Here is a 23,965-nt window from a genome sequence, read left to right as displayed (position 1 = left end):
CACATTCCGTATGGACATAATGGCATGGTGACGTTTTCAAATGTCAGCAACACATGAATATATATAAATGAATACATATGGAGGACAAAAGTGGCGCGTGAGCTGAAACAAGGCCCTTCTGGTATTTGCTAAAGAATAGTATAAATTCCCACCACCAGCTGACGCATGCGTATTAGCTATTCTTACCATTTTATTATTTTTTCTAGTGAAAATGGCTGCCTTTCAGCTTTAAACCACAGCGGTTCAGGGAAAAAAAATATCCATCCCATAAACCAGAATTAGCACGCTCGTTTAGGAAGAAACAATCTTGCGGTTCAAGAATGTCCATATTCCTGCGTAAATAACATTATGCTTTTGCTTTCAAGAATGGAAGATAGAGCTGTTTCATGTTTAACCCATTATATTCCGTGATCCGCGTTCCAGATGAGGTAAAGTACTTTCTTCATTGCATCGTTTAACGTAAAATTACATCTGTTTCATATTAAATTTAATTTTATCTCCATTAATTAAAAGAATAATCTATATTAACGAGCGAATAGAGCTGGGGGGAAAATGATACAGAATAATAGGACAAAGACGGACTTGCATAAGTGATATTCCGCGGTCGTTGTACATTTTGTGACCAGACATTGTTTATTCAACTGTAAAGTGATGTGACGTACTTAAAGTGTCAGTATTTCCATAGTTTATATAGCAACGCCTTCCTCTGCGTTAACTTTCAGTGGTTAATTGCACAGGCCTGTTGTTTTCTTTTGATTGACGTCGTCAATCAATCACTTTCGATGCACGCGGTCGATGTAAGATGTTTGAAAAGTATTGCTATGCCTCATATTCAGTTGTTATTCCACAATACAGATATTCTTTTTATTATCCACTTTATCTCATTCTGTATAAAATGTTTTTAAATATATTTTATTTGAACAGAAAATGATGCACCAAGTAGCCAGCAACAGCAACGACTATGGTCTGGGTAGCATTGGGGATGATGGGCAACACCCAGCCAGTCACTTTGAGTTGTGCAGTTCACAGTCCAACAAATTTTACCCCACCGCCCCACCTCCGTCATTACAACTGCCCCTCCCAAACTTGCCACCCTTGCCACAGAGCATGATCAAGCCCATGTCCTGTCAGATGCAGGACTCTCAGAATGAATTTCACTCACAAACCGTTCGAATGAGGGCTGCAGATGCTCCAGAAGGCTCCAAGAAAAAGAAGGGCCTCGGAAAGTCGGGACGACGAGGCAGGCCCTCAGGTACCACTAAGTCTGCAGGCTACAGGACAAGTACGGGACGACCACCTGGCACCACCAGAGCAGCGGGTTTTAAAACCAGTCCAGGACGGCCACTGGGCACCACCAAAGCTGCAGGCTACAAGGTGAGCCCAGGTAGGCCTCCAGGCAGCATTAAAACTCTGGCAAGGCTTAACAAACTGGACTATGGCACATGCAATGGTGCACCATTCCCTTACACCATGATGCAGAAGAGGGCCTTGTGTGAAGCCACTGTGAAAGAGAAAGACACTACTACCACAGAGTGAAAACAGTTTTTTTATTTATTGCAAAAAGGGAGAACTCGGGATGTGGGTGCATGTCCAAAGTCACAGTGAATTGTGTTTGAGACGTCAAACTCTTGCAAGGAAGAAAAAAAAAGATGGATTTTGATACTTCAACTCATGTGTATGTGCCAGTGTTATCCTTTTGTGTATCTTTTTCCAAAGACCATTAGCATTACCTATCTCGCTTTGATGTTTGTTAACCTACTGTATAGATGTGCATGATGGTGGTATTGTGAAATAAAGTTACAGTATTGAACACATATTAATCTTTTCAGTCTCTTAGACTTTGCTCAAGTGAATTGTAGAAAGAACTGCAATTGTGTTGTTTTACATTTAACTTTACCTTTACTTAATACTTTTGATGTAAATTTACTGCTGGGAACAGTCTTCACCACTCATAGTTTGTCTCACTCTAGATTTTAGCACATTGCATTTGACATCAACAAAAATCTGATCACCAGTAACAACAACTCTGTTCCCCTGATGTGTATGTGAATGTGCTCTGTTTGTAATGTCCAAAGATATGTTTATCTTTTTGTTGTTATTGTATTTATGAAATGTCTGGTGCCCTTTTCAGACAGAGGATGATGTTGAATTTTGATAAAATGTCAAGTCACAGATTTCAGCAATGGCATAATCTTTACACATGCTCTTGTAAATATAACTGTGAGTTTATACCAGCCTGTGTGTTCTGTTCAACACAGAATTGTTTTGCTGATAAATGATCCTCTCTAAAATACCTTGTTTTTAACCACTGGACTAAAACAAGTCTCAGTTTTGTGTAATTGAATACACCTGATCTGATAAAATAAAAGAAAAGAAAAGAAACAGTTATGACTCCAAAAAAGTAAACTGTGTGGGGAAACTGCTAAAACCTTTTTTTTTTGTTCAAATTATTTATAAATGTATATTTTTTTCTTTACAGATCCATTAAGTTGGTATGAAAATGTCTATATTATCAAGTATTAATATATGACTGTAACTGTTTCAACAAAATAATGTATACAGCAAAAATATGTAACCAAATATATATAAAAAATAACTGAATAACTGCATGGGCTAAATAAAAAATACATTATTTACATGTTGTAAATATTGTAAGACAAAACCTGTCAAGACATAGCATTAAAATAACGCTATGAACGTTAATTACAATATGAACAATTAAATCAATTTCAAACACTGAATGCAGATAAGCTATAACATGGTCAAATTCTCAAAAAGGGAAAGATGACAGATTAGAATAGCTTTAATTGCAAATGTATTGCAACTTCTATATTTATTTCATAGTGTAATCTTAAGATAGGATGATAAAAAAAAGTTACATTTTATCTCTTGACACAATGGAGGTTGACGCATGGCTGTGGCAAGCCATTTTAACATTTAATCTAACTGCCATCCGTTTCTGTTAGTAGCACATATTAGTGTTTTTTAATGCTGCAGTCCATAAAATTTTTTGGTTAAAACTTATCCAAATTTTGAGGTTAAAAATAAAGTTGCTTTTGAAATTGCTTTTTGAGGTTAAAATGTTTTTTTTTTCTATGACATTTGAATGGTATGATAATTAGAGATTAGACTGTACAGAAACTGACATGTACAGATAAAGCTAAAGACTACATACGTGTAGTCACACAATGTTGATGTTCTTAACATTACTAATTTAAGAACAAAGTATAACAATAGTAATTTGCATAGTTTGACGTGATCTGAGCTAATTTTGCGATCATTAGATTTAATCAGCATTGGTAGCGCAATTTATTGTAAAATTATTGGTCAGAACAAAACTGGCAGACATACTTGTTCAGGTGACATTTTCTCGTGAAACTTGTGAATATTCACACTGGTGCATTGACTGACAGAGCGCACATACAACTCAAACCATTAGATTCATCCGCGCTGAGGAGCCATGCTGATGCACAAACCACGTAAAGAAGATAATTCCACAAATATCTGCAATTGCAGGTTTCAAACAGAGATGGCGACAAAGAAGCAAAAATTATGGACTGCAGCTTTAATTAATATTAACTACTCCTATAATGAATAGTATATTTAATTTGATTAATGTATTTTTTATTTATGCATTTTAATTTTATTTATTTTAATATGAATTTTTTTAAAACTTATCCATTGAATATTAGCATTTATTTTCTGCCACTATCCCAATGACAATTAGTATTCCATACTATTCATTTCAGTTACAGAAATAAATTTAAAAAAAAAAATCCCACCATTGCATTTTATGGTTAATATGTCAACCATTCACTAATATGCTTTGCAGTATCTATTCTAAGTTTAATAGTTAAGTAATAAACTTAATTATTAGACAGGCCTACTAGTACCTATTTGAGACACTAGCTTCTATCAAATTTGTAATATTTCTTATCTCACTGTTTTCTTGCTTTTTTACTTGTAATGTCACTGTCAGTGTGATTGATTTATAGGAATTAAAAAATCTTACTAGTAAGAATAAACACTACAAACATCACAATACAACCAAACCTATAATAACAATAAATATCACAAACATAAAAATTAACACAAAAGCCTTCTACACACTGCACGATTTTAGCAATCCTATAAGATCATTGCTGGTCACACTGTGCAACATGGATCTAATAAACTTGGGTACAACATGCATGTAGATTGTATAACAATGACACCTATTGACTTGTAGGCTACGACGCACGTTTCTTTAGAAGAATAAAATGTCATTAGCATGCGCTAGTGGTAAATAAAAGAGCATAATGAATCACATTTTGACAGTTGTAGTTTTTATGTGTGCTGAAAAAAAGTGGGAGTGGCAAAAGTGGAAGAAATAAGAGCCCGAGGTAAGCAGTTATATGTTTTAGCGCCATGTGCCATTGATTTCATGTCGCATTTTTACTGGTTGGTCAGCAAACGTGGGTCATAAATGCAAACACACTGTTCGATAAAGATGGTGAATTTCTGACACTGATCTTTGGTTGCAAGACTGTGACAACAGCCATCTTTGAACCTCTCTCACTGTACAACATAGGACCACCAATTAGGAGCCACGATCACAGAAATCACCACGATTGTTTCACGCGGCCAATCTTTTGTCTGGGACAGCCATAAATCGTGCAGTGTGTTTCGGGCTTAAGGCAGGGCTGGGCAACTTCAGTCCTGGAGACATTGATTCGCTTGTTCAGGTGTGTTTGATTAGGGTTTGAGCTAAACTCTGCAATACAGTGGCCCTCCAGAACCGAAGTTGCCTAGCCCTGTACTAAGGTTAATGTTAAACCCGCTTGCCATAATAGTCTGACATATTACACTTATGCGTGGCATGGCCTAATTTCCAACCCCCCGCAAAACGCGCAAAGAAAACAACAAAATCAAGCATATCGGAGCACGTGCCTGTTAACCCAGACCAATAAATTGTGTTTTCTGCTCATACGACTTACTGTGGTCGGCTACCTTGCAAAGCACGAGCGGTCTCTCTAAAATGGAGGAAGTTAACGTTACGCCTTTGTTAGGACAAGGAAACAAATGGCGTGAGGGTTAAAAAGCAAATGCTCACTGTTGTGTCTTCCATGCGCCCAACACGCACCACGTCAAGTGTACTGTATGCACGACGCGTTTGGGACAAAGTTAAACTTGCGCTTGCACATTGTCCACTTGGATTTTGCGTAAGTGAGAGATGTACCTGGGAAACAGTGAATCGGGTTAAGTGGATGTATACTGGGGGGTTGGGTGTGCTGTGCCGATTGGTCGCTCTCACCAGCATACACATAACAGGCAGGCAGTCAGGGCTTGTTTTAATACACATATGAAACCAGGGGCACTCGGCAAGCGGGGCAAACAATCATGTATTTCAGTAGAATTCGTGGCCGCTGAAAAACGTGCTTTCGATGCATTGACTTGGTGCTTCGAGGAAAAGTGACAGGCGCTCAGTTTCATTCTCGTTTATTTATTACTCTCCATTTTTGATGTTGGAGAGAGAAATGAGTGCCGAGGCCGGGCCTACTGGTGCAAATGCTGCTGGGATTTTGCAGATCCGCTTTCACAAATTGACAAAAAGTAACGCTACATGCTCGAATTTGAAGGGCTTTCCGGTGGTTTTGTCTTGACCGAGTCGTAAATGGTAAGAAACCGGCGATTTCTCTCATGTACCTTTTGTATTTGGTGCGTTTTTCATTTCCCCGTCGTGGGTGACTGTGTGTGAACTGTTGATGCACATGATGATAATGTAACATACTTTGCCAGCGTTTTCACACTGAAATCGCGGCAGAGGTCATTTTTAAACAGCCCAGTAGGAGCATATCGAAGTGTCTTTGACATAGCGATTTACGTTGAGTTTTTCAAGCTCTCTTATCTTTGTCTTGATGGATTCTTGACAAGACGGCCTACGAGGGTTGCGACTTAGACCCGAGTAGCCACTCTGTTTCAAAAACCAGTTTAAGATGCTAGCTATGTTTTGGAACACGGTAGCTGGTTTCTAGCCGGTTTGAGATGGTCATTAGTTGGTCGACCGGCTTCCATGCTCCAAACAACATTCTGACCACATTAAGCTGGCATCTGTTTAGCTGGTCAGAGCTGGTCTTCCAACTTGCACCAGCAGAAACAAGCTAGCAGTTTAAGCTGTGTTCTCAGCAGGAACATACTGCATGTGCATGTTGGTATTTTGCAGCATTTTTTGCTGTTAAAATGTCATGTTAATGTGGAATCAATGTGGTCTGCTTCTTAATTGTTTTGAATTAGATTGTAATGTGCTGCTTAATACACAACTCATTAGTGTTTTGTGGCCAGTTGCAACAAACCCCTTAGGAGTTAAGAAAAGCCTGAGTTATAATTCTATAGGCTATCTCATAAAAAACATCTTCTAAAAGCATTTCCATGTATTTTGTCGCAGGATGGAGCCATGACAACATGAATCAGTCCTACAAAGTGGCTGGCAGGGATGGCTCGGAGTGTCGTGGCGATCCACAGGAGACCAAGGCACTTGATAGCCGCCTCAGCTCCTGTGGATACCAAAGCACAAAGCGGCAGGGGAACCCGGGGTCTGACATGCATTTCTTAAACTCTGGCTACAAACTCTCCGCAATGCCGTTCGCGTACAATCCGAGAGAATCCACCTCCAACTACAGTCCGCTGAGGAGACTTCAGGACCTGACTACTATGGTGAACCATGCTGACATGAGTTTGCAGGACAAGGACTTTCACAGGCGAAACAAATTGCTCATGCACAATCCCACTGGTGGAAGTGAGTTCGGAATAGGCCTTTATCACACGTCCAATTCTCAAGGAAACACTGACAGGACTGCTATTCAGGATCTGGACAAAAATGGTTTTTCACCAGTAAGCTCTGATAGCTTGGAACATTTTCCATCCATCCCAAATGGAATTTTGCATTTCGAGTCGACCCTGTTTGATAGTGGGGACAGCAAGGATAATGATGAGGAGGAGCGTGATAGGGGTGATGTGGTGGCACCGTTTAAAGACACGTCAAAGAAATGCCAGAAACGAAATCTGGCAAACACAAAGGCTCCTAGCAGCCACAGGCTGGACCTAAGTAAAAACAAACATGGAAGTTGTAACCTTGTTTCTAAAAATACAGTGAAGTCTGACCCTCCTGGTAGTCTATCACATTTGCCTGTCGAGATCATGATGGAGGATTTTGACAGTATGGATGATTATTCAGACAGTGACTGTGATCTGCCCAGCACTGTAACCAGTGCTTCAATATTCAACTCCGGTCTCTCTAAAAGAACAAATTCACCCAGTGACTCCCATTCAAATCCTGTAAGATGTTTTTGTGTTCATCAGATTTGTTTCGTTGTCTTGATTGTTTTTTTTGTGAAGTTTATATGTATTCATGCGCACATACACAGTGGGGTCCAAAGGTTCAAAACCACACTGAAAATCTGTAATTCAAACCTTGAAATAAGCTATTAAATAAAAAAAATAAAAAATGTTATGACCTTCGATGAAGATTTTGAACAATTTCTAAGTCACTAATCTGGTAAACAAATTTGTGAAATTAATCATGTGAAGTCATATGTGTTTGTTTCCACTGAAGCACAAGGTGCTCTTTGGGATTTTTCAAATCATGCTGGATATCATGAAGATCAGGATTTACTCAAATATGTGGAGCAGCTCAAGTGCTTCTTTGATTAAAGCAAAATAAATATTTGTTTTGTTTTGGGAAATGGTATGCAATCAGAAAAATGCTCAATATAAGCATTTTCACTAGAGATTTTTGGACCCCACTGTGTGTATTATTAATTTAAATATTTTAGTATGCATTTATTTTGAACAAAAATTAAGAAATATCTGAAAGTCAAATGCGCAGTGTAACAAAGATCTTGGTACATTGTTTTTTAAAATTTACACCAATTAGAATGACTTCTGTCAGTTGACCACAGTAAAGGCTGATGCGGGAATTCCAAAATGAAATTTTGGTCCATCACTATAAAAGACTTTTTGTTTAATTTGATAAACAGTGCATTATATATGACATAAGGGCTAATAAGTAGCACATTATTTATATCACCTTAGTAATTGCTTGGTACCTTAGCAATTAAAAGTGTATTCTTTCTTAATATGCAGAAACACAAAACACTGGCACTATCAAAACATTGCTTTGCCACAACAACATTGGCTTAACCAGTATTTATGGATGCCACAATTACATAATCATTCAAAGTGGCAATTAATCTTTCAAAGTCCACTTATGTTATTCTGCATGCTTAATTATAATAACATTATAATATGCATAGTTTTCCTTTTTTATATTTAAAGAAGAAACCAATCCAATGTATAGTTGACACTTTAGGCTTAATACTATAGAAAAGCTATAACAGTTTTTCAGTCAGAGTGTTTTTAGGTTTTTTATTTTCATCTAAAAATTTGGCATGCGGTTACTTCAAAAAATGGTATTAACATCATTCAATGTGAATTGTGATAATTGTAAATAATAAGCGCAAATACAATTTAAAGGGAATAATCGACAATTATGATTTTTTTTTTTTTTTTTTTTACTCGTGCAGCCCTAAGTTAGATTGTCACACACAAACAGCTCTTTGCAAGGTGAGAGTATCTGAAGCGTTAAATGAGTAGCCTAAACAAACAACTCAAGCTGTCTTGACTCGTTAATGATGTTTAACGAATGATGATTAAACTGACAACTTTTTATTTTAACCTACAGTCCAACAGCCCAAAGAAGAAGCAGCTCCCAGGTATAAAGTACTCTGCTGAAGATGTCGTGTGGGCCAAATTCAACCGCAGACCCTGGTGGCCCTGTCATGTAACCACTGACCCACAGATTGAAGTCCACACCAAAATGAAAGGTAATATATTTTGTTTTGATCCCCTTTTGTATGACTATTTATAGTGGATGCCTAACTTCATGTGGGCGAGATGACATTCATAATGAGACATTCTATTGACATAATATGGTTATTATCGATTTAGATTTTTTTTTATGCACACGTTCAACTTTTACTTAGAATTTAGAGTGTCTGCAGACCACCTTTGTCCTAAAAGCAATAGAAGTTCTTCCACATGTATGTTGCAAGACAGATGACACACAGTGTAGAGATTTTCTTTTTGCTGTGTTCAAGAAAGTAAATGCTCATGTTCTAATTTATATTTCTGTTTAGCACGTAACAAGATATTTAGCATTATTATCATGGAAACCAAAATGTCTTATAAGTTAAAACCATTCTTAGAACTCATTGTTGTCATATTATCACAGAATAATGGCATTTTCTTGCAGACCCCAGTCGTCGGCCATGCCGTCTCTATTTTGTCAGGATGTTCGGGGAGATCATAGACCAAGCTTGGGTCCCGGCAAAAGCAACTTTTCCTTTTGAAGGAGGTCATCAGTTTGAAAAACTGCCTGTACTTAGACGGAGAGGAAGACAGAAGGACAAAGATTACAAATACACGGTAAAGCTTTTGTGTGTTGCAAACTTGTAACTTTTTTGCTGTTATATTTTGAAAAATGAATGTTTATGATCAAATGACATTGTTGCTTTTGATAGAAAGTTAATGAGTTTTGTTCATTCCACAGGTTCCTAAGCGTCTAATGCCATCATGGAAAGCTAGTGTCTTGGAGGCAGAGGCAGCACTGACCAAGCAGTTAAATAGCGAACCTCCATTGACTGTAATTCGTGATGTGCACATGCCTATCACAGAAGACAAGGCACCAAAAAGTCCTGCTTGCCAGACATCTACTACACAGTCCACATCATCAAGCTCACTTTTGTCCAATGGACTAGATGCATCCGTTAAAATCAAATCAAAACCTGGCACTGGAAGAAAAAAGAAGGCAACTAAGAAGAACAGCTCAACTGTAAAATCTCCCGTGAAACTAACTGAAAACTCTTTATCATCTAAACCATCATCAAACCCTTCATCAGACAGCTACAAACCTTCCACAGCCACTGAACAGCACAAACCAGACGCCATAGATAGTCTGTATTCAGATATTGACTCTGTCCCAAGGATTCTTTGCCCCAAACGTTCAGAGGAATTGCCGCAGGAGGAGGCGACAAAAGAATTGAGCACTAAATCTAAGAAAGTACAGCCAAGTAAAAAGACGAAAAAAGCCAACGTAGACAAGCCGGTGAAGAAAACAGAGGCTGCTTCAAAATGCAGAACAAACAGTAAGCTAAAGAAGTCAACGCCCAAAGAAAAAACACTTAGGGCTACGAACACCAGACAGAAGGAAAGCAGTTCCCCAGGGTCCTCAGATGGGTCTTTTGCCATGCACTCTCATTATTTGCCTGCCAGCAGTGGCTTAATCTCAAGAGCACTTGCCGCCAGTGAAGAGACCGAGGAGAAAGATATTAGTCAGGAGCCAGAATCTCACTCACCATGTGCTGGCGATGAACACTTTTTTTACAACAAGTGCTCATCCCCCACCAACCATTCTGAGTTGTCAAAACATCAATGGCAGGTAAAAACAGAGGCCAGTGAAGAGTCCACGGATGACTCTACCTCCCACACCCCCCCAAACCCAACTCTTATTAAGTTTACCAGAATCCGAAATGAGAAAAATGGCATTCATAATGGACCTCGACATAAAGGTTCCAAGTCAGATGTGAATGAATCCTCCCTCAATTCTGTTAAAATCAAAAACGAGAGCATGATTTTAGACACTTCGTCTTCGTCCATCCCGTCTCCCTCGATCTCTCCTATGGATGCTTTCCAGGATATGAAGGAGATTTCTTTCAGGTCTCTTGTCAAAGACGAATGCAGCTCAGGAGAACCTTCGCTCTGTGCAGATTCAAACTACAAATTCAGCACTTTCCTAATGCTCCTGAAGGATCTGCACGACAGCCGGGAGAAGGAAGGGAAACCTTTAACCCTCCCTCCCATGTCTCCATCCTCTCTCATCAGGGAAGAACCTTCTTTTATCCCACCTGGAGAAGAAGCAACAAATGAGGGGCTTTGTGAAAAGGACTTGAAGGCTTTTGCAGATCAGAACAGTCGGCAGGGAAAGACGTCAACACCAAACAGCTCAAAACAGAGCAAGGCCAAGCCGAAATCATCAGTGAAAAAGGAGACGCAAAAACACGATGGTGGGAACAATTTAGTTTCTCCACTGAAAAAGCAGAACTCATCAGTAGGTTTGGATGCACTTGAAAAGAGTTTGCCTCTTCTAGGGAAACTTTCCAACTCTCACCATGATGCTGTTCCTGATGTCTGTGGCAAGGGCACCATCTCCAAGGTTGCTCCTAAAAAGCGATGGCAAACATTTGAGTCTGGTATTGGGAAAAGCACCAAGCCTAAGAGCGATCCGGTTGATTTGAATCAAGATGTAGTGAAGGAGTCCACGGATCTAAATGGAGTTTTCAAAGACAGTCTTGAAGAAGCGGCTCATTCTGACTTCCCTGATAAAAAAGATGCTTCAGGTAACTTCAGGAGATATTAGATTAAGTCTTAGAAGTTAAAAATGTTTTGGGCTAAATTCAATATATTTTGAATTATTCTGTTCTCAGAAAACAAAAGGCTCAGAAAACCAAGCAAGAGGCTGATTGAATGCAGTGAAGAATATGAGCAAATATTTTCCATAAAGAAGAAAACAAAGAAAACTCCTGAGTCCTGTAAAACGGTAAGCTAATTTTACATTTGTTTTTGTTGACCCAATGGACCTCAACGTACATAAACCTTTTCCTTTTTTTTTTTCTGTATTGAAATTTCACTTTCAGTAACTTACCCAAAAATGAACATTCTGTCATTATACTCACTCCCATGTCATTTAAAACATATTTGACTTTCTTCCATGGACATAAAAGCAGAATTTTAGATGTTATAATATTTTGCTCTTCTCCATACGATAAAAGTGGATGCTATAGTTATCAGGCCTCAAAAGTGACAAAAAGGCCTATATAAATCGTAGTTTCTTTCGTAGTCTCATTCATGCTTGCATTGAATTCAAAATATTCAAATGCATGCAAGAGCCAATGATGTTTGTTGTCATTGACATTGACTTGTGGCACAATGCAACACAAGGTGCCAAGTTTGAATATACGCAAATAAGATTTTTAAAGCATCGGCTATAATTTAAGGGTGCAGCTTTCCATACAGAAAGTACTAAAATGATGTCATAATTCAGTCTTGGATGAGGTATTCTTAACATGTGCAAACTGTTTTGCTTTATGTGAATATTGTTATTTCATGCCTTTCCTGAGTATCTTGGATCGCTGACACTAACACTGACGAGCCGGAACCTGAGCAGATCGCACCTGATGCTATAAGCTCTTCACCTGAAAACCCTTCTGAGCAGGCCACACCGGAGGAGCAGAAAGAACCAGCAGATAATCTCGTATCAACTTCAACACCGTTATCGCCATCCTGTGAAGGCCCACTGCTAAACAGAGAGTTATGTGAAAAGAAATCTGGTAAGAATGTGTAGTTTAAGTAGGGCTGGACGATATGGCCAAAATTTATATCACGATATATTTCTTAATTTCGGTCGATACGATATAATTCCGATATCGATATGAACACTATAAAAAGCCTCGTAAAAACTGCCAAGAACGCCCACAACAGATGTCAGTGTATATACATTTATGAAAAATGAATTTGCCAAGTCTGACACCTCATTTAAAACCATTTAATATTTTTGGAAAAAAAAAAACATTATTTTTTGTATTTAGCCTTCATACAAACAATAAATGTGAAATCACTGTCAAAAAATCATTTCAGTCTCACCTAATTTAAATTAATATCTTTAACTTCAAACTATAGGCTAATATATACTACCAGTCAAAAGCTTTTGAACAGTAAGATTTTTAATGTTTTTAAAGAATTCTCTCCAAGCCTGCATTTATTTGATCCAAAATACAGCAAGAAAAGTAACATTTTGAAATATTTTTACTATTTAAAATAACTGTTTTATATTTGGAAATATTTTAAAATATAATTTATTCCTGTGATTTCAAAGCTATATTTTTAGATTACATGATCCTTCAGAAATCATTCTTATATTCTGATTTGCTGCTCAAAAATAATTTGTTGAAATCAGCTGAGTAGGTTTCTTGATGAATAGAAAGTTTAGAAGAACATTTATTTGAAATAGAAATATTTTTAACATTATGAATGTCTTTATCATCACTTTTGATCAATTTAAAGCATCTCTGCTAAATAAAAATTTCTATAATTTCTTTCCAAAAAAAGAAAGAAAGAAAGAAAGAAATGATGCTGACTCAAAGCTTTTGAATGGAATAGTGTAATCAAATCAAATGTAATCAAAATGTAATGTTACAAAAAGCTTTGTTTCAGATAAATGCTGATCTTTGGATCTTTCTATTCATCAAAGAATCCTGAAAAAAAGTACTGAACTCTCTTAAATATTGATAATCAGCAAATCAGCATAATAGAATGATTTCTGAAGATCATGTCAAGACTGGAGTAATGATGCTGAAAATTCAGCTTTGATCACAGGAATAAACTACACTTTAAAATAAAACAGTTATTTTAAATAGTAAAAATATTTCAAAATTTAACTGTTTTTGCAGTACTTTGGATATAGATTGAAACAAATGTGCTTTAGTCAGTATAAAGAGTATGAAGAGTGCTCTTGAGTTGCTGCAGGAAAAAAAAAAGCATGTTGCTGGAGCCGGGCTTAAATGCAAACTGATTGTCTGCCAGCAGGAGGCGCTGTGAGAGCGGTAGACCCAGCGGTTTCTCCAGTAACGGCTATAATCAAAGGAGCTGCGCCTATGAACGCTTCTTTATCAGATAAAATGAAAATGCCTTCGAAACTTTTCTGAAAACAGCTCGGTTCCCTTCAGAGATACATTCATATAAAACACCCGCGACATGTTTTGATTTTGAAACGTACAGTGCTCATATTTATTCAACGAAGTCAAACGCCACAAATAAATCAATGTATGGGGAACACTTGTATATCGAAATATCGGAAATGTGTTTAAAAACCATATCACCGTTATTGATTTTTTTTTTATCGCGATACATATCGATATTGAATTATTGTCCAGCCCTAAGTTTAAGACACTTTACTTCACTTGTAAATGTCAGCTGTAGGTATAAACATATTTTATATTGCTGTTGCAGCACCCTCGGATAGAAAGAGACCTCGTAAGACTGTGCAAAAATTTCTAGACTGCACTGTTGAGGGTGATTCTGTAAAGATCCCAAAAAAAGAGGTTAGTGTGAAATTTGTGGTCTCGATATGATTTCTGAAAAATTATGTATATCGGTATTTGTTTTTACTGTGTTTTTTTTTTTACCTCTGGTAAATCAGGAGAGTAAACAACAAGAAAACAGCCCAGATGAATCAGATGTCAAAGATTTGCAGGTAATGTTTTGGGGTGTGCATTATATGGAATGTATTTTTACAAGCTGATTAAACAATAACAATTAGTAAATTACAGTGGCAATGAAGAACTCACTATTTGTACATGATCTACCATTTAGAAACTGTTAATTCATCTAATAATAGATTTAAATGTACATAAGTACTTAAAACTACTTTATTATTGTATACTTTATATACACTGTACATTTTTTTACTTTGAGTAAATATAATTTTTTAACAGCAATTCAACCATTATAAAATAGTTATAATAATTTTTTTATATATATATATATATATATATATATATATATATATATATATATATATATATATATATATATATATATATAACTATTTTATAATGGTTGAATGATATATATATATATATATATATATATATATATATATATATATATATATATATATAATTTTTTTTTTTTTTTTTTTTTTTTTTTTTTTTTACAGAAACAGGAAGAGCCGGCACCATCAAGCCCGTGTGCTGCATCAGGTTTGTTTTCTCATGTGTGACTCTTATCATTACATTCTGTCATGTATTTGTTGTATTTAATTGAGAATATTGTTTGATTGATCCACCGTTCTATTTTCCAAAAATGTAGAATGATGTTTATTTCTGTCAACCTTAGCAGCAGCTCAAAGTGAGGATGAAATAAGAACATCATCCCCAATCCAGCAGGACACCCTCAGTGTCTGCCAGATCCAGCTTGAAGGAGAGCAGTGCAGCCCGGCAAAGCCTCAGGCAAAGGAGTCAGACACAAATGGCGAGGACTCCCTGATCTCTGAGGTCATTATTATTAGCTGCACATTTTTCATCAGCCTAAAATAAATATGATGTCATCACTCACTCACCCTCGTGATTCAAACCTTATGATATAGCTTCTTGTGTGTTTTGATTCATTGATTCATCATGCTGAGATACATCTCTATATATAGTTATATAATTGTTTTTTGTTTAATTTTCAGGTTTTTGGTGCAGGACTCAATGACAGTGCTTTTTCAAGCAGAGATTCTTTATCAGGTGATTTAACAGGGTTCTCGACCAATAGAAAATCAGGGGAGAAAGGTGGAGGTGCGTCATTGAAGGAGAATGTTTGCCAGGTAAAAATCCTATGTATAAATATGTTACTATATATAAAATGCTGGATGCAAAAAACATTATTAGATTTAGACAATATAATTTCACCTTCATTTATATGTTTAGTTTATGAGCTTTATTTTTTTTTGATTGGTTATATATTGATAAATAATACAGTTTTGCCTTCACTGTGATTTGTTTATTTGTTTTATTTTTTTAAAATGGATGCTTTTATTTAGTATAGATGGATTAAAATGATCAGAAAAGATAAAAGCCAATTTAGAATGTTTTAAATAAATGTTGTTTTCTACCTTTCTGTTCATAAAGGAATCCTTAAAAAAAGACCGTGTTGTGGTCATAAGAAATGTTTCTTGAGCAGCAAGTCAGCATATTAGAATGATTTCTGAAGGATCATGTGACACTGAAGACTGGACTAATGACTGCTGAAAATTCAGCTTTGCATCACAGGAATAAATTACATTTTAAAATATATTGAATTAGAAAAAGTTATTTTAAATAGTAACAATATTACTGTTTTAACTGTTTTGATCAAATAAATGCATCCTTGTGAGTTTTAAAACATCAAAATCTTACCAACCGCAAAAATTTTTGAATGGTAGTTTTTGTCCTAAAAATTCTCAGCATTCGGTGTAAAACTGTTTTGGGACTATGTGTTGTAGGTTTGTGAGAAAACGGGTGAACTGCTCCTCTGTGAGGGGCAGTGCTGTGGTGCCTTCCATCTGCAGTGCATCGGCCTCACTGAGACTCCTAAAGGCCGGTTTATCTGCCAAGAGTGTAAGACGGGTGAGTAACCAGCCATAAGCAATATATCAGCCAGGCTGCTTAATTGGCCCATATTTGGTCATTTTGAAATGGTCAGGATTGGTTGATAAGAGTCCTCTTAGCCAATTATCGAATATATTCTTCTTTGTGTAAGTTCCGAAAATCTACTGACAGCATTGCCAATGATTCAAATTGTTTTCTGTTTTTAGAATATTCTAGTGAAGTTTGAGTAAATAAGAATTAATTTCATTTTAGCAGTTATGTTTGTTAATTTTATATATATAGCATATATAAACTCCAGTTATGATATTGTGATGCATTGAAAAATCCAGTTGCAGTCCAAGATATACAGGTTGAACACCTTCATTTCTTTGTATGTCTTTCCTGTTCTTCCTCGCTGTAGGTGTGCACACATGTTTTGTGTGTAAAACTCCTGACAAGGAAGTCAGGAGGTGTATGATCCCTGTGTGTGGGAAGTTTTATCACATGGAGTGCATCATGAAATATTCTCCCACCGTCACTCAGAACCGCGGCTTCCGCTGCTCCCTCCACGTCTGTCTGGCCTGCTACATCACAAACCCCGCCAACCCTAGTATTTCCAAAGGTGACTATAATTCAGATATTACATTTGAAAAGATTACTTAAGAAATAAAACATGTTTCATTGTATAACAAAAGCATGATTTTGTGTCATTGATCATAACTTGTTGCTCTCACAGGCCGTTTGACACGCTGCGTCCGCTGCCCTGTGGCCTACCACGCCAATGACTACTGTATGGCTGCCGGCAGTGTCCCATTGGCCAATAACAGCTTCCTGTGCCCCAAACACTTCACTCAACGGAAAGGGTGCAAAAACCATGAACATATTAACGTCAGCTGGTGTTTTGTGTGTTCTGAAGGTGTGTAGTTCAGTCCTTTTGGATCTCTGTTTAAATTATTAGTGGTGCTTGCTAAGGCTATAATTTTCGAAGCAAGCAGACTTAATTAGTTTTTGCCTGGTGAGTGATAAAAACAGACCCTATGACATCAAGCATCAATTCGGCAAGTTAAAAGTGGAATGATTCACGATTTCGATAATTTTTGGAGACTTTTGGAGATTTTTGATCACCTTTTACTGGATCGCGCTCACTGTCCGTTCTATCCTTAACTCTCATTGAAACTTGTTCTGGGCAGCTTTCCATGCAATTCATGTTTGATCTCTCCGCAGGTGCAGATGGCAGCGAAATAGTTTTAAGTCAAACATGCACAAATCATTGATAAAGCTGCCAATGCATTGGTTGGCACTACTATTACCACTTAACTGAAATAAAATGCTTTAATTGCATGAAAACCTCGCCATTATTTTCTAAAAGAGAAAATACAGAATCAAGTCATTAATCGGAATCGAATCCTATTGTTGATCGAATTTCTACATTTGCAAAAATCTATGAATCGTCAATTAAGTTTTGAATGTAAAAATCTAGTTTGTGTTATAGTGAGTCAAGAGGACAGAGCAAAGATTTTACTATGGTTGTTAATTACAATGACATTTGTTTTCTGTCTCTCCCTATAGGAGGAAGTCTGCTTTGCTGTGAATCTTGCCCTGCTGCCTTTCACCGTGAGTGTCTGAACATTGACATGCCTCAGGGAAGCTGGTTCTGTAACGACTGTCGAGCGGGAAAGAAACCCCACTACAAGGACATTCTGTGGGTCAAAGTGGGCCGCTACAGGTTTGTGTGTCGTTTCACCAATACCATTCTTCCCTGAAAATTACAGTGCAATGTTCACTGATGTATTTCTGACTTTTTGTTCCAGGTGGTGGCCCGCTGAAGTGACTCAACCCAAAAACGTTCCTGAAAACATCTACCGCTTGAGGCATGAGGTGGGGGAGTTTCCTGTGCACTTCTTTGGCTCCAAAGACTACGTGTGGACACATCAGGCTCGCTGTTTTCCCTACATGGAAGTGGATGCAAACAATAAGGAAAAAATGGGAAAGGGTGCAGATGCCATCTATAAGAAAGGTAGTTTTACGCACTAGCAGTATTCTAAAATAGAGAGCACAATCAAACACCATTAACTAATTAGGTGCTATACTAACAAGCGACTTGTCTATTCACACACTGAGCTTTAAAACATGTTTGCTATCTAAAATACGCCTTTGTGGAGTGGGATTTTGGACAAATAAATAATATATGACGTTTTGAAGCTTGTTTGGAGAAACTTGACATGGACTTTTATAACTTGGAGGAAATCTGATTAATCTTCTGTTATCTTGACACGTTATCACATTACGATGCTATATGTCACTATATGTTTCTATTGAGGTTTTAATTAATGTATGCTGTTATGATGCCACTTAAAGCCTGCCAGTTGTAGCAACTATTGATTAGCATTTACAGTGTGGATTCTTTCAATGTTAAGAGTAAACTGCTTTAAAGATCAATTTTTCTTTTTCTCAGCTTTAAATGAAGCAGCCGTAAGATTCAGGGAACTGCAGGAGGAGAAGGAGATGAGACAGCTTCAAGAAGACAAGAAAAATGACAAGAAACCTCCGCCATACAAACACATAAAGGTAATAATAACAAATGCTCAGATAGTGACACTGATCTCATGTTGTTATCTCTTATGCACACTGATCGATTTTCACTCAGGTGAACAGACCGATAGGGAAGGTGCAAATCATCACAGCAGATCTGTCTGAGATCCCACGCTGCAACTGCAAAGTCTCAGATGAGAACCCGTGTGGCATTGACTCGGAGTGCATCAACCGCATGCTAATGTACGAGTGTCATCCTCAAGTGTGTCCAGCAGAGGAACGCTGTCAGAACCAATGCTTCACCAAACGGCAGTACACTGAGGTGGAGATCTTCAGGACGCTGTCGCGTGGTTGGGGTTTACGCAGTGTGTCTGACATCAAGAAGGTGGGCTATTTTTACACACACATTATTATGTCTCTCTTCTCCATTTAATTTGATTGTTACTCCACCATAGGGAGCTTTTGTGAATGAGTATGTTGGAGAGGTCATTGACGAAGAGGAGTGTCGAGCCAGGATCAAACACGCACAGGAAAACAACATCTGTAACTTCTACATGCTCACACTGGATAAGGTCAGTCACCTGGGGTGATTCTCAGTCCTGATTATCCTGATAACATGTTCCCCACTTACCTTGACACTGGACTCTGTTTTCTGTGTATGTGCAGGATCGGATAATAGATGCCGGGCCGAAGGGAAACCAGTCACGTTTTATGAACCACAGCTGCCAGCCGAACTGTGAGACACAGAAGTGGACGGTGAATGGAGACACCAGAGTCGGGCTTTTTGCATTAGAGGACATTCCTACAGGTGAGTTTGAATCTGAACCAGATAATATGGTGCTAGAAAGTGGGTGAATGTTTGTTTAATAGATTTGTTGGCTGTTCTCAGGCGTTGAACTCACTTTTAATTATAACTTGGAGTGTCTTGGTAATGGGAAGACGGTGTGTAAATGTGGAGCGCCCAACTGCAGCAGATTCCTTGGTGACAGACCAAAGGTATGGCATGCAGTGTGTATTTTATTTAGGTTTAAGTTGGTGTATCTCATTATTCAAATTCTGTCATACTCAATGTGATAACACTTTCTTTTCAGAATCAGCCCTCATCTGAAGACAAGGTGCGGAAACTGAAGAAGAAGGTTGCGGTGAAGCGTAAGAGCCAGTTAGAGGTCACCAAGGAGCGGGAGGATGAATGTTTCTACTGTGGTGATGGAGGTCAGATTGTGTCTTGTAAGAAGCTCGGCTGCCCCAAGGTCTATCATGCCGACTGTCTGAATCTGTCCAAGAGACCTGCAGGTGAATGACTCAAGAGCACAAGTCTCTTGTATCTAATTTGTTTTAAGAAGTTTTGTTGTCTTAAAGGGATAGTGCACCCAAAAATGAAAATTCTGTCATTAATTACTCACCCTCAAGTTGTTCCAAACCTGTAAGACCTTCATTCATCTTCGGAGCACAAATGAAGATATTTTTGATGAAATCCAACAGTTTTCTGACCCTGCATAGACCGCAACACAACTGAAACATTCAAGGCCCAGAAAGGCAAAAGGACATGGTTTAAATAGTCCATGTGTCATCAGTGGTTCAACAATAATTTTAAAACATATGATGTTTTATGTACAGCGTGCATCTTTTTCTGCTTGTAAACAAGGCGCAGCACATCAGATCGCCCGGTTATGCGTTAGCAGGACCACATGTATGCTTCGTTGTACTCTTGTAAACACACGTCGACTGACACGGAAGAGAAGAAATTGTTAAAAATGCACACATAACTCGTAGTTTAATAACATTACGGTTGAATCAGTGATGTCACATGAACTATTTTGTCGATGTCCTTACTACCTTTCTGGGCCATAAAACATTTAAGTTGCGTTGCTGTCTATGCAGGAGTCAGAAAGCTTGAAGCTTTAAAAGAAGTTTGTTATGCTTACCAAGGTTGCAATTATTTGACCAGAAATATAGTAAAAACACTAATATATTGTGAAGTATTGTTACAAAATAAAACGGTTTTAAATCTTTTTTCCTTTTAATATAAAGTTTTATTTATTCCTGTGATGGCTATTTTGAATTTTCAGTGGTCATTTCTCCAGTCTTCAGTGTCATGTGATTTTTCAGAAATCATTCTAATATGCTGATTTGCTGCACATGAAACATTTCTATGTATTACCACTATTGTTCCGCTTAATATTTGTGTGGAAATTGAAAGTTCAATTCTGGTTAAAACTATCAATAGAGGACAATAATCACAATTAGTCTCCTGATTTCTGACCAGTCTATAGAGGCAGCATTAAATGGTAATATAATATTTGAAAGGTTTTAATAAACTAAAATATTTAATATATTAAAATTTTAAAGCACACATATATATTTTTTCAGCACTTTAAATTAATTTCCTTGTTTTTTTTATGTTAAATAATGGAATAACGCTCCCATTATTGGCTATTTGGTCAGCTCAGGATTTTGTTCAATCTGAATCATAACTGAAGCTGCACTATATGCATTTTTCAGGCCGCTGGGAGTGTCCGTGGCATCAGTGTAATGAGTGCGGAAGGGAGGCAGCATCCTACTGCGAGATGTGTCCTAACTCCTACTGCAAACAGCACCGCGAGGGAATGCTGTTCATATCTAAACTGGACGGCAAGCTGTCCTGCAGCGAACATGACCCGTGTGGCCCCGATCCTCTGGAACCGGGTGAAATTCGAGAGTATGTGCCCGGTACGCCTATCCTACCCCCTCCGGCCAATATGTCAGTGTCAGGTAGAATACCCCTGCCTGCCCTACCGCCTGCTGCCCCGCTCTTCATTCCCGCCCCCAACAGACATGCGTTCCAAGCCCAAAGACACCCGTATGCAGACGAGGTGGTGGACAACATAGTTTTCCCACCCTCTTCTTCTTCTAAGGACATCAAGGAGGAAGATATGAGTGATGAAGGTGAGGTTATGGAAGGGGTGATCGGGGATGAAGGAGAAGAAGAAGGCCTTGAGGTTGTGGATGATGATGAAGAAATGGACTACGGAGGGATGGGATTCAAAGTTGAGGAGGAAGAAAAGGTGGACAGAGGCGAGTCAGAAGAGGACTGGGGAGATGAATTTGTGGATGATGACTTCGAAGACACTGAGGATTTAGGGGAAGTGGAGGAGGAAGACCAGGAATCATCATGGGATGAGTTTGTCGAAGGAGAAAAGTGAGCTCTCCTGGATTTCTGCTAGACGTGTACCTCTCACACAAAAACTCTCACTCTGATAGGCACAGAAGGTGACCTGTAGGGAAAGTCAACTGCCATTTTTCCGGTCGGTGCTCAGCTGAATGCAAAACAACTTTTGAGAATGATGGACATGTGCAACATTCCGAAGTTGGTGATGGTATCAGCTTGCCTTTTCAACCCAAGTCCTCTTGGAAAAGTCCATAAAGAGGGTTTGACCTGGTGCTGTGGGACTGTGATTCTATTTTCAGTCCTTTTGTTGGTATATAATTAGTGTCTGGTGCTCTTTTGTGCTTTTTTTTATTTTCCTCCTCAACAAGTTTACATTGTTTGATCCAAACAGAAAGATGACCTCACGGAGGGTTGAAATGGGGCACCACAAACCATACAGTTGTGTCTTGCTTACGAAATCAGAGGAAAGAGAATGCAATAAAGCAGCAGATAACTAATGTTCAGTCCCTTCACCGGGTGATTACACTGACATAGCCACATCATTAGGCCAAAAATGGCTTAAAGCTCGACGGGTCACGGTACTTGAAATGATTTCTTCATGTCTGTCTGTTTGTATCATAGAGTGGCTACAAGAGAATGAGTAATAGGAGTCCTAGTATATATTTTCAGCTGATTTGTGAATAAAAAAAGAGTGCTACTATCAGAAAGGACAAGGAAGTATGACATTCCCAGCATCATCCTGCTTGATTTCAAACATGCACTTTTTGTTGCATTTGTGTTTCTGTCATTTTACTTCACTTCTATGTCAAGACAATATGTCAAGACTGAAGAAACTTAGTAGTTGTTGTAAAGTCTAGAGGAGTGATTCTATCACCGTTCATTCTCCATGCTTGTGGCCTTTGAGTCTTGAAAGCTTTTAGGAACGATGAGTTTGTACTTCTTAGATGAGATGGATGTTGCATAAGGCCTAATTGTACTTTCCCTAGTTACTTGAATTCAGCCACCACCTCAGAATACTGTTAAAAAATCCCCAGATGCCTCACTGCAGTAACCCCCCACCCCACCCCACGTTGTGTTACAAATCTGCGGGTTCTGTTTTCCTTCTGTTTGTGTTTGTATGTGTCTATGAGCAGGTTAACTTTAAAAGGTGCCTCTGAATGTTTTGCACTCTTTCAGACTCAGAGATAAGGAGAAATTTCAAAGCGTCATTTATATTCATGATGCCCATAACTTTTTGCCATTGATCGATTCCAAGCTGTTCATTAAACATACTGTGTAGATCTGCCTGAGGAAAACTTAATGGCAATTCATTGTAGCTGCTTTGTCATCCTCCATTAAGATTTTGCGTTTAATATTTAAGGGATGCAGATGACCCCTTAAAAATACATATTTAGACAAAAAAATCTTGCCCCAAATGATTTTTTATTTTGATTAAAAATATTATAATACTGGAGCTCATCTTTGTTTCCAGTAGACATATTATGGTTTAATTTTGCAACATTTTGATTTATGAGCCTAGGTTAAAATTTCTCGTCACCATCACTTGAATCTCAAAAATTATGTTGTTTGCAACATCATTGTGCATCAGGTACAACCCCTGATTGAAAAACTGCCTCATGTAATGAAGTAATGTTTCCATCACTGATATTGTACAATATGTTTTCAATGCCTTTAGGCCTTACACTCATTATTTGTGGTTCTGTAACTCTTTGCAACCTAATCACATGGATGCTTTTTTAAAAAGTTTTTTTTTTTATCATCATCATCAACCTTAGTTCTTTTTTTAGCTCTGTGTTACTTTTAAAGACATACTTTTTGTCTCTTTGTATTTATGGTCTTTGTATAATCTTTCTCACTCATTTTTGTGTTCCTTGTTTCTTGTATGTTTGTTAAATCTGCTGCTGTGTTTCAGCGCTATGGCTCCTCAGAACAAGACATCATGAACAAGACGAAGTGTAGATGACAGTTTCCTGAGGACATTTGGGCAAAAAGTTTGCTGCCGTGTTAGAGACCCATGATTTTGTACTGTACCTTGTGCATAATAAATATTATAAGTAAAATTTTACAAATACAGCAGTTTCTT

General features: G+C 37.8%; 2 protein-coding genes across 6 annotated transcripts; both read left to right on the top strand.

Moving 5' to 3' along the window:
* The first annotated feature begins 181 nt into the window (after nt 1–181).
* Nucleotides 182–2,384, top strand: LOC109065591 (UPF0461 protein C5orf24 homolog). The gene is made up of 2 exons (XM_019082562.2): nt 182–428; nt 925–2,384. Exons 1-2 carry the CDS (start codon nt 387–389, stop codon nt 1,534–1,536), a joined length of 654 nt encoding a protein of 217 aa, XP_018938107.1. The 5' UTR covers nt 182–386; the 3' UTR covers nt 1,537–2,384.
* Nucleotides 2,385–4,881: 2,497 nt separating this feature from the next.
* Nucleotides 4,882–23,953, top strand: LOC109065513 (histone-lysine N-methyltransferase, H3 lysine-36 specific-like). 5 transcript variants are annotated; one of them, XM_042755393.1, is made up of 24 exons: nt 4,882–5,201; nt 6,425–7,314; nt 8,720–8,861; nt 9,290–9,462; nt 9,587–11,432; nt 11,520–11,632; nt 12,212–12,422; nt 14,101–14,192; nt 14,282–14,344; nt 14,810–14,852; nt 14,989–15,146; nt 15,326–15,460; nt 16,118–16,241; nt 16,624–16,824; nt 16,939–17,118; nt 17,772–17,928; nt 18,014–18,219; nt 18,658–18,770; nt 18,850–19,119; nt 19,190–19,306; nt 19,401–19,542; nt 19,624–19,730; nt 19,826–20,027; nt 21,237–23,953. In XM_042755393.1, the coding sequence occupies exons 2-24, from the start codon at nt 6,442–6,444 to the stop codon at nt 21,914–21,916; spliced, it is 6,348 nt and encodes a 2,115-aa protein (XP_042611327.1). In that variant the 5' UTR covers nt 4,882–5,201; nt 6,425–6,441; the 3' UTR covers nt 21,917–23,953. The 5 variants fall into 5 exon arrangements, with proteins under 5 accessions (XP_042611327.1, XP_042611328.1, XP_042611326.1 ...); XM_042755394.1 differs by lacking the exon at nt 4,882–5,201 and adding an exon at nt 5,211–5,656 and having other exon boundaries at nt 14,992–15,146; XM_042755392.1 differs by lacking the exon at nt 4,882–5,201 and adding an exon at nt 5,211–5,656.
* The last annotated feature ends 12 nt before the right edge of the window (nt 23,954–23,965 follow it).

This window comes from Cyprinus carpio, unplaced genomic scaffold, assembly GCF_018340385.1.
Source record: "Cyprinus carpio isolate SPL01 unplaced genomic scaffold, ASM1834038v1 S000006694, whole genome shotgun sequence".
Lineage (NCBI taxonomy): Eukaryota > Metazoa > Chordata > Actinopteri > Cypriniformes > Cyprinidae > Cyprinus > Cyprinus carpio.
This window is presented reverse-complemented; position numbering and strand designations above follow the sequence as displayed.

Excerpts from the sequence above, each read along its gene's own strand:
- LOC109065591 (XM_019082562.2), top strand. The coding sequence starts at position 387 with ATGTTTAACCCATTATATTCCGTGATCCGCGTTCCAGATGAG. Across the intron at positions 429-924 it reads TGATCCGCGTTCCAGATGAG|AAAATGATGCACCAAGTAGC; the intron begins GTAAAGTACTTT and ends TTATTTGAACAG.
- LOC109065513 (XM_042755393.1), top strand. The coding sequence starts at position 6,442 with ATGAATCAGTCCTACAAAGTGGCTGGCAGGGATGGCTCGGAGTGTCGT. Across the intron at positions 15,147-15,325 it reads AGGACTCCCTGATCTCTGAG|GTTTTTGGTGCAGGACTCAA; the intron begins GTCATTATTATT and ends TTTAATTTTCAG. Across the intron at positions 20,028-21,236 it reads TCTGTCCAAGAGACCTGCAG|GCCGCTGGGAGTGTCCGTGG; the intron begins GTGAATGACTCA and ends TGCATTTTTCAG.